Source organism: Ursus maritimus, unplaced genomic scaffold (genome assembly GCF_017311325.1).
Source record: "Ursus maritimus isolate PB19 unplaced genomic scaffold, ASM1731132v1 scaffold_8, whole genome shotgun sequence".
In the NCBI taxonomy this organism is placed as follows: Eukaryota; Metazoa; Chordata; class Mammalia; order Carnivora; family Ursidae; genus Ursus; species Ursus maritimus.
In genome coordinates this window covers 41,387-54,517 of record NW_024426996.1, presented here as the reverse complement: position 1 = coordinate 54,517, position 13,131 = coordinate 41,387, and the positions used below count along the sequence as shown (strand labels likewise).

Below are 13,131 nucleotides of genomic sequence, written 5' to 3'. Positions count from 1 at the left end.
AATCAGCTAACAGGAGTTCAAGAGTTATTTTGTTATAAACACACACACCTATTTGTTGAAAAGTCATATTAGTTTTTCATTCATGGGAATGAGACAAAGTTTCCCTCTACAATAAGTAGAAAAAGTGAGTTTTTTTAAAGAAAAATAGTATAATAGTGTTGGATGTGGCAAAAATTTGGAGGTAGGATATGAATGATTGAAATTTGGGAAAATAAAGGAATACTATTTAGTAGGCAATATATCAGTTTTATTGCGGCAGGTATGTTATGTCATTAAAAAGAAGATACCTAATTTTAGTGAGTAATTTTTTTCTTATAGATGATTTTCCCCCATATTAAAATCAAAATCAAACTCACCTGTAGAGTAGTAAGGGTTTCATCAAAGGACACTGGAGTAATTGTGCAGATAATACGTGTCTTTGCATTTCCTCCCAAGGAATTCTGGAGAATTCGTGTTAATTTACTATCTCGATAATTTATGAAACCACTTAGTGAGAAAGAGGTTTGGGAAAAAAATAGTAAGAATTTTTATACAACAGAAGTGGTTGGTTTTTAATGCAGAACCTTAAATTAGCTACACTTTAAAAATTCTTTACAGTTACATGAGGCAGATCAAAACTACTAACTAAATCATATTTAAGATAAAAAGTAAATTTAGTAGGTCACAGTCATATGTCTAAGAAGCTAGGCTTGCTCACAGAATCACAAAAGCTACTTAATACAGGGAAGTATTATAATTTTAACCTCATGCACAATGTAAGCATTAATAGGTAAATGTACAATGGAATAAACTTACCCAACTTGTCCATCACTAAGTTTCTTGATCACTTGTCCCAAAATAAATAAACTTCTATTTATATTACAGCCTTCCTTGAGTCGCACACCTGCATTTATTAGGCAAATATGAAAACTGAAGTTGACCTCTGTACTAGATGCTGAACTTATTTATCGGTAAGTTATAAGAGAAATTAGACTTTCTGGTAAGGGTTAGATGATAAAGTCTGTGCCTTGGATTGGATCTGAGCTCCCTTTTAATACCACCAGTAAAAGGAGCTCTCTCCTTATTCCTCGGACCTATTAAGTAAACCAGAAATGTTATCATCTAAGAGAAAGAGCAAAAAGAACAGATGGCTAAGGGGAAAAAAATGAGAGGGAAGAAAAGTTCATTTCCTAAAAGAGCCTGTCTAACTCCTCAGTTCAAATCTGTTTTTTTCCAAACTTCCAAATATAGGCAACTATAGACTTAACAACCAAATTAATTCTTATAGATTCACAACAAACAAAGTTCTAATTTTTCAACTAATATCCTCACATGGCTCATATATTTAAAAAAAAGAGAGAGAGAGAGAAGAAAAGAAAAAAGAAAAGAAAAAAACAAAAACAAAACAGGAGCATGTATTTCTCGTTCACAGGTTGCAAGTTTGGTGGATATAGGCCTAGCTCAGAGGAGCGGTCTCTGTGTCAGGCTGTAGGAAATTAACATAGAAAGGTTTGACATCTTCATGATTTTGAAACTTCCTGTCTAAGTATGCTTTTCCATTTGTTCAAGTATTTGATTATGTCTTTTAGGTCTGTTTTAAAGTTTTCTTTATTTTGGTCTTGGGTAATTTTTGTTGAGTTTCTACCTAGGTATTAGATCTTTTAAGTCATTACTGTAAATGGAGTCTTTTTGTATACTAAATATTCTAACTGGTTGTTGTATTATGAGTTATTAATGTCTGTATATTAATTTTGTACCCCACTGCCTTTCCGAATTTCCTTACTAATTATGAAAATCCGGATGGTTTTCATGGCACTCTCACAAGCTTTACAGCTATGCAATCCTATCATCTGCATAGTTTTAGCTTTGTAACTGATGTTACAGTAGCCCAAAATAGATAATTTGGCAGATACAGAAGCTGTTTTTATTTTTTTTAAATGTTTTTTTATTATATTATGTTAGTCACCATACAGTACATCCCTGGTTTTTGATGTAAAGTTCGATGATTCATTAGTTGTGTATAACACCCAGTGCACCATGCAATACGTGCCCTCCTTACTACCCATCACCAGCGTATCCCATTCCCCCCATCCCCCTCCCCTCTGAAGCCCTCAGTTTGTTTCTCAGAGTCCATAGTCTCTCATGCTTCATTCCCCCTTCTGATTATCCCCCTTTCTTTATCCCTTTCTTCTCCTACCGATCTTCCTAGTTCTTATGTTCCATAGATGAGAAAAACCAGAAGCTGTTTTTAAATGAACTTTGAAAAAAAATTTTTTTTAATTTTTTGAGAGAGAGAGAGAGAACATGAAGGGGGGGAGGAGGGGGGGAGGTGGTGGGGTGGTGAGAAAATCTCAAGCAGGCTCCACGCCCAGCGCAAGCCTAACACAGGGCTCAATCTCACAACCATGAGATCATGACCTAAACCGAAATCAAGAGTCGGACACTTAACCGGCTGAGTCACCCAGGTGCCCCCAGAAGCTGCTTTTTATGTTAAAGACTTTCATCACAGAATTATTAGTTTCTAAATGCAAGGTAGCACTTTTTTTTCTTCTGTAAGAGAACAAGATGACATTGAGACCAATACATTTCTGAGTTTCCTTTACCTTCAGCGCCTGTTTGAGCAGCTCTTTCACTGCCTGCAAGATCAACCAGATTCTGTAAGGCAGATGAAAACAAACCTTCAGGAAGGGTAACTTGAACTAATAAAATTCCAACTACTGAAAGAATGATTTTAACACACAGTCTGTTTGCATACCCCATCTGGATGCTTGTCTTTCTTTCCGCTGCTTAGGCTTTCCCCTTTCTGAGTCAGATTGATCTGTATACCTTGTTCCTTTTTTACAATATATCCTCCATAATGCTGTCAGAATATGTTCTCCATTTCTTACACAAAGTTCAAAACCTTACAGGTGAATAGGATTCTTTACAATTTGGCACTTGCGCTGCTCCAGCTTTAAATCTACCCAGTACTCACTCTGAATTCTAGCTGTCCTACTTGCTATGCCCTAAATGTCTCATGTATTTCTATGCTTCCAAGAGCTCTCTTTTGCCATTCCCTTTGTTTAATAAGTTCTACTGTTCTAGTCTGCCTCTATTCCTTATTCAGGACCAAAGACGATTGTTACCTCTTTAGTAAAACTTTGCCACCTTTATTCTTCCTCTCCCACACCTTGAATGAACTGCTCTATCAATCATGTACCCAGGGGTCTTTAAAGATACAACTTATTCTTTGGCACTTACTGGGTTAAGCTAGTCATTTGTGTCTATGACTATAGTGTAGTATCTTTAAAAGCGTGGGCCTCTTCATTTCACAAATATTGTTGACACAAAGTGACTGCTTGTCATGCTCCAGGCAGTGTATTAGGTGCTAGGGATATGGCAGTGAACCAGACAATGAGTTCTCTGCTCTCACGGAGCTCTTGTTCTACATGGGGCAGGATGGGGAGAGGAGGAAGTTGGTGGGAAATGAGATAAAGACAGGTAAGAAACACATCATGGTAGGTGTAATACAGATAATTTAAATAGAGCATTGGAAGAGGAAGGAGGAAGGTACAGAGCAGGCCCTTCGGACCAGGAGATAGGGAAGCCCTCCCATTAAGCTGGGATCTGGAATGACACAGAAGAGGGGGCCAGCCATGCAAAGATCAAGGGACCATACTCTAGATAGAAAGAATAGCCAGTACACCCAGTCACAAAGCAGAAATGAGCTTGGTGCATTCAAAAAATAGAAAAGGCAGCATGGCAGAGTTGGTGAAGTAGAGATGGGACAATATAAATTGAGAAAAATAGGTAGGGGTCAGACTGTGCAGGGCATTGTAAGGAAGAGTAAGAACTCTGGATTTTCTAAATGTGACAGGAAAGGGTTTAAGCAAGAGAGCGACAGACATATCTTGATTTAACTTTTTGAAGGACTGCCTGTGGCCACTGGACTGGAGAGGGGCAAGAGTGGCGGCAGGGAGTCCAGTTAGGAGGCTCCTGCAGGAATCTGAGTGAGAGGTGACGGAGGCCTGGGTTAGGGAGGTAGCCGTGGAGACAGCAAGTGGTGGAGGGATGTCTTCTTTACTCCTTTAATCTCAGAGTGGAACTATGCTCAGAACATGATGAAGGCTCAGCAAATATTCTTAATGCATTAAAACAAAGTCAGAACTGGGTATTTACCCCAAAGATACAGACGTAGTGAAGAGAAGGGCCATATGCGCCCCAATGTTCATAGCAGCAATGTCCACAATAGCTAAATCGTGGAAGGAGCCGAGATGCCCTTCAACAGATGACTGGATTAAGAAGTTGTGGTCCATATATACGATGGAATATTACTCAGCTATCAGAAAGAACGAGTTCTCAACATTTGCTACAACATGGACGGCACTGGAGGAGATAATACTAAGTGAAATAAGTCAAGCAGAGAAAGACAACTATCATATGATTTCTCTCATCTATGGAACATAAGAACTAGGATGATCGGTAGGGGAAGAAAGGGATAAAGAAAGGGGGGGTAATCAGAAGGGGGAATGAAACATGAGAGACTATGGACTATGAGAAACAAACGGAGGACTTCAGAGGGGAGGGTGGGCATTGTAAGGAAGAGTAAGAACTCTGGATTTTCTAAATGTGACAGGAAAGGGTTTAAGCAAGAGAGCGACAGACATATCTTGATTTAACTTTTTGAAGGACTGCCTGTGGCCGCTGGACTGGAGAAGGGCAAGAGTGGTGGCAGGGAGTCCAGTTAGGAGGCTCCTGCAGGAATCTGAGTGAGAGGTGATGGAGGCCTGGGTTAGGGAGGTAGCCATGGAGACAGTAAGTGGTGGAGGGATGTCTTCTTTACTCCTTTAATCTCAGAGCGGAACTATGCTCAGAACATGATGAAGGCTCAGCAAATATTCTTAATGCATTAAAACAAAGTTAGAGATTTAAATTTTCTCTCTCTCTGGACACTTTCAGGAATGGGCAGTAATTATGTACTCCTGCTTTAATTATGTCCTATCTAGACACGATTTTCTCTAAAATACTCAAAGTCTAATCTTTCTTGTATATTACCTATATTACAGAAGAGCTAGATACATAATAAAGGGGCAAAATGGTGAGAAAGGCAGCATGAATTAAGGAAGAAAGACGGGAACAAGTATCGGTGTTCAAAGATACCAAGAGGCCCAATGTATCTATAAGAGAGGAGCTCACGTAGAGTAGAAGGAAGTCAAGTTAGGTTGGTTAAGAGTGGTGACGCAACATAAACAGTACTTAGTAACATTAGAAAAATTAGAAATCTGCAAACAGACTGTAGAAAGGAAGACCAGAGTCTTGGGGCCAGGTCTAGGAGAAAGATACAGCAATTCAAGAGATGAGAACCTAAATGAGTGTGACACCCATGGGAATGCTGAATAAGAAATGCCAATGACTGGACAAAAGGGGAAGGCAGAAAAAGATTAGTCAGAGTTGACTTGGGTCTGACCTAGTGACCAGGATAACACTGGTACTGCTGGAAAAGAGGAATATTCACCAGATAGGAAGAAATTAATTTTGTTTTAGACACACTGAAGTTTGAAATAACAGTGGAACACACAGTTATAATCATCTTTACAAAGACACAAATTAGAACTCAGAGACTCTAGATAAAATAAATATTTGACTGTCTTCCACACAGAAATGTTAACAGAATGTCTGAGGGCAAACAGAAGTAAGAAGGCCACAGCACAACGCTCCTATGTTTTTGATGGGAGGGTAGGAAAAAGAAGCCACAAAAGGAATAGAGGAGTAGAGCTGAAAAGAAGCTGGATATTATGAACCAGAAAGATCAAAAGATACTAAATAAGTAAATAAATAAATGCCACCTCCAAAGAGCCAGAAAGTGATTTTTGGGGAAGACTTCTTTCCAAGAAGATACTTAGAGTAAGTGGGAAGGTGAAGGGTTGGACCAGATGGTATCTATAGTCCCTAAATGATAGAGCATCACAGAATATGGAAAAAGTCACCAAATGGATCACTGAATATGTCAAGAGTATTAAAATAAATTATTTTAAGAGAAATGTTAAAACTGTAGTGAAGTTTCACAGACTGGGTTTAGAAAACAAAACAGAAGTCAGGTTTTGTGTTTTTGTTGTTGATAAATCAAAGCAAGACCAGTATATTAAAATCAATTTTTTGCTGGTACAGTAAAATACATGAGGCGAACTAGAATTAGATATTTAATCAAGATTCTGATTTTTCAAATCTGAAAGTGAAAAAACATATTATAGATTTATTATTTTTTCCCTGAAGTTCTCAAATCAAATAGAATAATATTGAGTCATATCCTACATGAAGCTAAAAAATTTAGACCATGAAGACAGAGAATATTGGCAAGGAAGAGGAAGGAAGCACAGAAAAAGAGAGAAATGATATAATGCAGCAAGAAGGAAATGGGACGTTTACTTACGTGGAAAAAAGGAATGTTTGCATAATGTATATATTCACTATTCAACAAAGACGTGTTGAATATAAACTATGTATAATGTGTTGAGGCTATAAAGATAAGATATCACTCTTCCCTTCAAGGGATTTATAATCTAAAACACTATGTTTATAATATAAAACATTTTCTTATTATATTTAAGAATATACTTAATGTGATTTACTGTTTAATAGTCCCAGCTGGGTTTTTGTTGATCTCATGAGTCTCAATTCTATTGGCTGAGACAAAATAACAACAACAACAACAAAACCAAACGGCCCCCACCCCCATTCCAAGAACACGCTAACTCTTAAATGCATATCGAAAATCTCCCCCAAGAACTCTGGTTAGGAAAAGTCTTTCCATCTAAATTTTAGGAGACAGCAGCCATAACATAGAGGAAGAAAGACTCTCTGAATTCTTCCTACATTGTAGTTAGCAACCTCATGTTTACAGACGAGACTAGTTAAACTACCAATTCATACATGTTTTTGCCTGTTCAGTTAATAGTTCTTAAGAAACCAAACATCTAGCAGCCAAATTAAATGATGCTTTAGCCCACATGGTACAGTATCATGGTCCATCAATACTCACCAAGTGGGACACTTTGACGGATCCTTCACAATTGGAAGGGTCCCCTTTCTCTCTACTTTCCAAAATCTAGATAGAAAAGAAAACTTGTAAAAAATTAGTGCATTTTTAATTGGAAAGGCCAAACAGAGAGTTACCTACCATTCTAAAAATGGTATGAGAGCGACTGCTTCTTTGATTCATTTTTGTAATTCCATAATGTCTGTTCTCTGTAAAAGGTAAGTCATATTTCAGCTGCGTACATTAAAATCCAAAGAAAAACATTAATTTTTAAGAGTGAAAAGTGTGATTTGAAGCCTAAATACATTTAACTGAATAGCTTTTACAAGTGTTTTGGAGAAATACAGTATAAAGTCTTACTTTCTCCTTTTGTGATCCACTTCAAAGCCATTTCTGATGTATAAACAACTTCTTCTGTGAGATCAGCCACATACACATTCCTCTGAAACAAGTTTTATTATGAGAAGAGTAGAGAAGACGTCACTAAAAAGTGTGCATCTCAAAAAGGTGTTAACTATTATAGAATTCATTTGTGGAAGTTACAAGTGGAAAATGTATGAAAATAAGTAAAAGTAAACCTATGATATGTACATTTTATTTCCTATACCAAAGCATAGAAAATTCTGATAATTCTGTCTTGTTCTTTTTTAAGGCACTTATACCAAAATATTACAGTCGTCAATGTTTAAAAACTATACATATTGCTCATATGCTGTCTTTATAAACACTTAAGAAAAAATAAACCATACAAACAGGAGATAGCTTAAAAAATACCAAAATTAAAGGTAAATGTTCAAGAACAATAATCCCAATAAGCAAGTCTATTTTTAGCTACTTCAGCTCTGTTACTCACGTTGAAGTCTTCCCGAATTATTAAAGGCTTCATTTTTTGAGTGTCACAGAGTAAGTCTGTAATGGTTTCATTGTATATCTCCATGTAAGATACACGTAAGAGAAATTCTCTGTCAGGAAACTAGAAGGGAAAAAACGTGTAAAAACATCTGAGATCATCCATTTATGAAAACCTAGTATTGAATACTTATGTGCTAATATTAAACATTAAAATATTCTGAGAAATTATCTTTGTAAAGCAAACGAGACAAAACGTCACATGGTTTTATGTTGACGACAAACAAAAAAATATAAAAATATGTTTCAGGAATATTGAAAAGTGTATTATCAAATAATTAAACTCAAATAAAACCCTACCAACAGATGTTCGAATAAGGACATGATATCATTAAAACTATGGACTCTGGGAAACAAACTGAGGGCTTCAGAGGGGAGGGGGTGGGGGAATGGGATAGACCGGTGATGGGTAGTAAGGAGGGCACGTATTGCACGGTGCACTGGGTGTTATACACAACTAATGAATCATCGAACTTTAAAAAAATAAATAAATAAATAAATAAATTTAAAAATTTAAAACAGAAAAAAAATAAAAATAAAAATCATTTAAATAGTAATGAAAAAATAACCCTTAAACCAACTCTTAGTTAGGTTGGTTATTCTGGCCTTTTCTCTACTTGTACTTTTCTCTGCCCCTTGCTAATCGCTGGTAGCTAAACAAAGGCAAGGAGGAGCTGACCATTCTGGTAAGATTTTCCTGTTCCTCGACATCCACTTTTTGGTGTGATTAGTACTGTTCTAGGATTCAAGGGAAAGAATGAAAGAACTTTAAGCTCTACAAAGTAAGTTTGTGGGAAAAAAGTGAATCTATGGTATGCCTTTTCTACCCATGGCTAATGAAGAGATAACCATAAACCTACTTCCTTTCATCATTACAAGCGACTATTACTACCTTTACCTGTATGTACCAGAAATTTAGCTAAGGTATTTACCTTTTTAATTTTTTGGAAAATGTCATGAATTGCCCTGGGTATTACTCCCAAATAATCCTCTGAACCCATCATGGTATATGTTTTTCCTGAAGCGGTCTGTCCATAGGCAAATATGGTACCTGTAAAAACAAAACACATGCAAAGATTAAAAATGAATCAATAGGGTATAAAACTATCAATACTTGAATAGAGAACCAATACTAAGATATTTCTACATGAATACAAACCATTGTAGCCTTGTATGGCAGAATCTATGATTGGTACAGCTATTTCTTCATACACATTTTTAGTAGTTTCATTACTGTGAAAGACACGATCTAAAAAAAAAAAACACAACACACACACACACATACACATAGAGGTTAAATCAACAAATCAACTTTGTTTTCTTTCTTAGTAGTTGTCCAAAAAAATAAAATTGTCAGGATATGGTAAGATAAAATATTTAGGACACAATATTCTCTTCAACTTATTGGTCCTTCGAAAATATACTTCTCTATGAGGTGAGATGTGTTGGTCCTCACAAAGAAAAAATACAAGTCAGACTTCTCAGCTATCCTATGTGCTTTTAAGAGGCAGTAGGGCATAGTGGCTTAATTCAGGGGTATAGAATCAGACTGCAAACCTGGTTCCACTGCTTATAAGCTGTGTGACTTTGGGCAAGGTGGTTGATGTCTCTGTGACTCATTTACCTAACCTGTAAAATGGATACGTATTCTCTTCCTCATAGAATTATTATGAACATATCATTAATACTTAGGAAATGTGAACTATTACTATGCTTTGAGAAATTTTAAAGTTTATAACATATTTGACAAGAAGGCCTGGCTCAATCTAAACTAAGAAATGCACACATATGGAAGAAAAGACTCGAACAAAGCTGAAAGGTTACAGGGAATGACTAGTTGGCTGGCTGCTAAAGGAGGCTGGGTTTACAGTAGCATTTGTGCTGATGAGTTCACTAGTCTAGGATGTGGTTCTCTGCTTTTGTTAGCATAATTAGCACATTAAAAATGGACAACTCTTTCAATGGTGGCCTCATATTAAAATCTCACAAGAAATGGATTTGTAAATCAGAAAGGAAATGTATCCACCTGCAACGAGTAATTCAGTGGTCAGACTGCTTGCATTCTGACCACACATCTGCCCTGTTGGCAGAACTAAATGGAAAACCAAAGTGCCATCTGAAGGCTGCTTAGGGATTATGATTGCAGAGCAAGGAGAGATGGTACGATGATTAAAATCTTAATGACATTTGCTTTAGATGGGTGGATAAGTCCAAATCCTCTGTGGGTGTGCATGGCTACTGAGAACCTATGTAGATCATGTGTCTGAATGCTTGTGTATCCCTCACTCTAGGCTTTAAAATCTCTGGGATATATTGTTTTACCTTTCTAAAAATTATGCTAATGCTCTAAAACAGTCCTTTACCAGAAATTGTTTTCTCTTCTATAGATCTTTGCTCCAAAACCTTTTATGATGGCTTTCTAGTTTAATGCTAGCTCAACAACCTAACCATTCTTACTCCTGAAGTTGTTGGGAGGACCTCACTGATGTTCTGAGGTGCCTAAGTGGCAGCATGCTACTGTGGCTGGATTTGGAGTCTGTCTCTTCCATTTGCTGGCTGTGTGACTCCAGGCCCGTTTCAGTTCCTCACTAGAAGATACCTACCATATAAGCTTGTTAGGGGGATCAATGAACTGATCTGTATGACATGCTTAGAACTGTGTCTGGCACATTGTCAGCAGTATGTCCATATTAAATCAATACACAAATCAGTCTAGTCAACCTTCAGGGTCTCCATGTTCCTCTGTGCTAGTGAGCTCTCACTCATCCTGCAGGTCCCAGTGTCAGTAAAACCCTTTTAGACACCTAGACTAGTTAGATCCGCTATAAACTCTCACAAAGTTTATGTCAACACAAGTGTAATTACTCGTTTAAAGCCTCTCTCAACATATAAGTTCCACAAAACCTGGGGTTGGTATCTGCTGTATTCCAGCAGACACAGAAGGAACATCTTTAGTATTTATTCTTTAAAGAATTTTCTTAAAAATAATTGTGAAGGAGGGGAGTTAAGATGGCGGAGGAGTAGGGGACCCCTTTTTCAGCTGGTCCCCTGAGTCGAGCTGGATAGGTAACAGACCAGCCTGAACATCCACAGAATCAGCCTGAGACGCAGGAAGACACATCTGGATCTCTACGAATGAACATCTTCAGCGCAGAGTATTGAGGTACGAAGCGGGGAGCCGTGAAACCGCGCACAGATATTGGAAGATAAACGGAAAGGGGAGGGAGCCGCCGCATTTGGGCTCCAGGAAGCGGTAGCCACCTGCATGGGGTAGCAGACGGACTTGCTGCACCCCACTGAGACCGTGAGCCAGGGAACACGGGCCACCAGACTGAAACGGAACTCCGGTGCGCTCACTGGAACCAGACGGAGACCGGGAGCTCTGGGAGTACAGGAAGGCTGGTGACTGGCGGTGTTAGAAACACAAAGGACAGAGACGCACCGGCCCTGGAAGTGAGGGCTGGGACGCCGGGTGTGGGGCGCACATCCTGGGAAGCTGCAGGGTTGAGCAGCACCAACAGAATCAGAGTTAAAGTGGCCAGAACATCAGTGGAGAATGATCCGCGATCCCTCTGTTCTGAGACAGAGGCTGAGATTCCGCCACTGCTGCTCTGTCTCTCAGAAGAGGCACAGCAAACCGCCGGGGAGGGCCGCCAGAGAACAAAAGCCTGGAAATACCGGCTCACAGGGTGCCCATCCCCATCCCCCCTCGCAGGGGACACTGAGACTCTACCAAAACAGAGTGGCCTGAGTTATCTGCGCGGCAGGACCCTCCACCAGAAGGCAGGCTGAAAAATCAAGAAGCCCACATCTCTAAGGTCCCTATAAAACAAGGGTGCACAGCCTGGGTCCCGGTCAATAATTTGGGCTCTGGACAACCCCGCAAACTCTCCTTATCAGAATGACGAGAAGGGGAAACCACCCCCAGCAATGAAAAGACGATGAGTCTGTGGCCTCTGCCACAGAACTAATGGATATGGATATAACCAAATTATCAGAAATGGAATTCAGAGTAACAATGGTCAAGAGATGTGCAGACTTGAAAAAAGTATTAACGAAAATGTTAATGAGAATATAGAATCTCTAAGGGCGGAAATGAGAGCAAATCTGGAAGAAATTAAAAATTCTATGAGCCAAATGCAGTCAAAACTAGAGGCTCTGACGGCCAGGGTGACTGAGGCAGAAGAGCGTATCAGCGAATTGGAGGATGGGTTAGTAGAAGAAGAAGCTAAAATAGAATCTGGACTTAGAAAAATCCACGCGCAAGAATGTAGGTTACGGGAGATTACTGACTCAATGAAACGTTCCAATGTCAGAATCATCCGCATCCCCGAGGGGGTGGAGAAAAACAGAGGTCTAGAAGAGATATTTGGACAAATTGTAGCTGAAAACTTCCCTAATCTAGCGAGGGAAACAAACATTCGTGTCCAGGAGGCAGAGAGCACCCCTCCCAAGCTCAACCACAACAAACCTACGCCACGTCACGTCATAGTGCATTTGCAAATATTAGATCCAAGGATACAGTACTGAAAGCGGCCAGGGCAAAGAAATTTCTCACGTACTGAGGCAAAGGTATCAGAATTACGTCAGACCTGTCTACACAGACCTGGAATGAGAGAACGGGTTGGGGGGGCATTTTTAAAGCTCTTTCAGAGAAAAACATGCAGCCAAGGATCCTTTATCCAGCAAGGCTGTCATTCAGAATTGATGGAGAAATAAAGATCTTCCAGAATCGCCAGTCACTAACCATTTTCATAACCACAAAACCAGCCCTACAGGAGATATTAAGGGGGGTTCTAGAAAAGTAAAAAGGCCCCAACAGTGATACAGAACAGAAAGTCACAAGCTATAGAAACAAGACTTTACTGGAAACATGGCATCATTAAAATCATGTCCCTCAATAATCAGTCTCCATGTGAATGGCCTAAATGCTCCCATAAAACGCCACAGGGTTGCAGATTGGATAATAAGACATGACCCATCCATTTGCTGTCTACAAGAGACTCATTTTGAACCTAAAGATACATTCAGACTGAAAGTAAAGGGATGGAATATCATCTTTCACGCCAATGGACCTCAAAAGAAAGCTGGGGTAGCAATTCTCATATCAGACAGATTGGATTTTAAACTAAAGACTATAGTTAGAGACACAGAAGGGCACTATATTATTCTTAAAGGATGTATCCAACAAGTGGATATGACAATTATAAATATATATGCCCCCAACA

General features: G+C 38.8%; 1 protein-coding gene across 2 annotated transcripts in view; it reads right to left on the bottom strand.

The window, feature by feature from the left end:
- The window catches only part of CENPE (centromere protein E), a 76,563-nt gene that overhangs the window by 57,240 nt on the left and 6,192 nt on the right, over positions 1 to 13,131 (bottom strand). For both annotated transcript variants that reach the window (XM_040625463.1, XM_040625464.1), the window contains exons 3-11: positions 9,063 to 9,152; positions 8,836 to 8,954; positions 7,848 to 7,967; positions 7,355 to 7,436; positions 7,136 to 7,203; positions 6,998 to 7,063; positions 2,583 to 2,634; positions 796 to 883; positions 357 to 486 (exon numbers count right to left, since the gene is read on the bottom strand). In XM_040625463.1, the coding sequence (XP_040481397.1) occupies positions 357 to 486; positions 796 to 883; positions 2,583 to 2,634; positions 6,998 to 7,063; positions 7,136 to 7,203; positions 7,355 to 7,436; positions 7,848 to 7,967; positions 8,836 to 8,954; positions 9,063 to 9,152 (815 nt within the window). The remainder of the gene's footprint in view (positions 1 to 356; positions 487 to 795; positions 884 to 2,582; positions 2,635 to 6,997; positions 7,064 to 7,135; positions 7,204 to 7,354; positions 7,437 to 7,847; positions 7,968 to 8,835; positions 8,955 to 9,062; positions 9,153 to 13,131) is intronic.